Source organism: Mus caroli, chromosome 3 (genome assembly GCF_900094665.2).
Source record: "Mus caroli chromosome 3, CAROLI_EIJ_v1.1, whole genome shotgun sequence".
Classification (NCBI taxonomy): Eukaryota; Metazoa; Chordata; class Mammalia; order Rodentia; family Muridae; genus Mus; species Mus caroli.
The window spans coordinates 99,982,267-99,983,414 of NC_034572.1; the positions used below are offsets into that span (position 1 = coordinate 99,982,267).

General features: G+C 32.5%; 1 protein-coding gene across 1 annotated transcript in view; it reads right to left on the bottom strand.

Annotated features, from left to right (window-relative positions):
* Atp5pb (ATP synthase peripheral stalk-membrane subunit b) overlaps nucleotides 1–1,148 on the bottom strand; it is a 17,559-nt gene that overhangs the window by 11,255 nt on the left and 5,156 nt on the right. Inside the window, exon 4 of the mRNA XM_021157270.1 lies at nucleotides 203–366. Coding sequence (XP_021012929.1) covers nucleotides 203–366 — 164 coding nt within the window. The remainder of the gene's footprint in view (nucleotides 1–202; nucleotides 367–1,148) is intronic.

Genomic DNA, 1,148 nt, shown 5'->3' on the forward strand with positions numbered 1-1,148 from the left:
AAAAAAAAAAAAGACTAAGGAAGTGTTTGGTACATTTGAATTCTATCTCAAAGTATTGACTAACTGCAACATGACTATAGCCATGTAACTATATTTATTGGTGTACCATTCCTTCTAAAGTTTATATAAATAATAACAATATTAGGTAACTGGGATGTTTCTGCTATAGTCTAAAGTGGGAAGTAAAGTTTACAATTCTTACCTCATTAAGTTTGTCAATAAATTCTCCAAAAGAGGCGCCATATTTCTTAATCACATAGACAATCAACCCTACTACTGATATGGTAGAGAAGGTCTCTGGGGTAATCACATATATTTCTTTGGATAGAAAATACAAGCTAAGTCCAGTTCCAAGCACATAGGGTCCTAGAAAAACAAAAGAGTTATTTTATATTTCATGTTATGCCTATGCCTACTTCACATTTGGGTATTTCAAGGCAAAGTTAAAAATGATAATCAGATTATACACATACAGATTAAGCAGTATACAGAGCTGAAAGAAGATCTGGACTGAAGGAAATCTGTATCATGACTCTAAAACCTATCAGAAACAGAAATCAGTATAATCTCTGAACTTTAGTTTCCTCAAAGGGGAAACAGTACCTTCTTCCCAGGGCTGATAAAACAGAAATAATGTAAATGTGAAGCACGTAGCTAGAGGAACTGTTCTACAAAGACATGAAGCTGCTTTCTACAGTAATCGCTCCAGCAACATATCCTGTTGATTGAATGGATACAAGGGACAGGACAAAAAACTGCCTGTGTTTATAAAAAAGTTAGGATGCAGAAAAACAAAACAAAACCCAAAACCCAACAACAACAACAACAACAACAACAAAAAACAAGCAAAAAGGAATTATTAAAAAATATTCATATAAAAAAAGATTTAAATTGTCAGAATTCTGGGAATTAGGACACAATTTTCTTTCTAGATTCTTTTAAAAGTTGAAATTTATGATGATTTAGTGGTAAAGAGCATTTGTTGTTCTTGCAGGGAGCCCATGTATGAACTAGCATCTACATGGTAACTCACAACCTTTATAACTTCAGCTCCAGGAGACTCAATATCCTCTTCTGGTCTCTAAGAGCACTGCATTAAAGTGGTGCATATATATATATATATATATATATATATATATATATATATA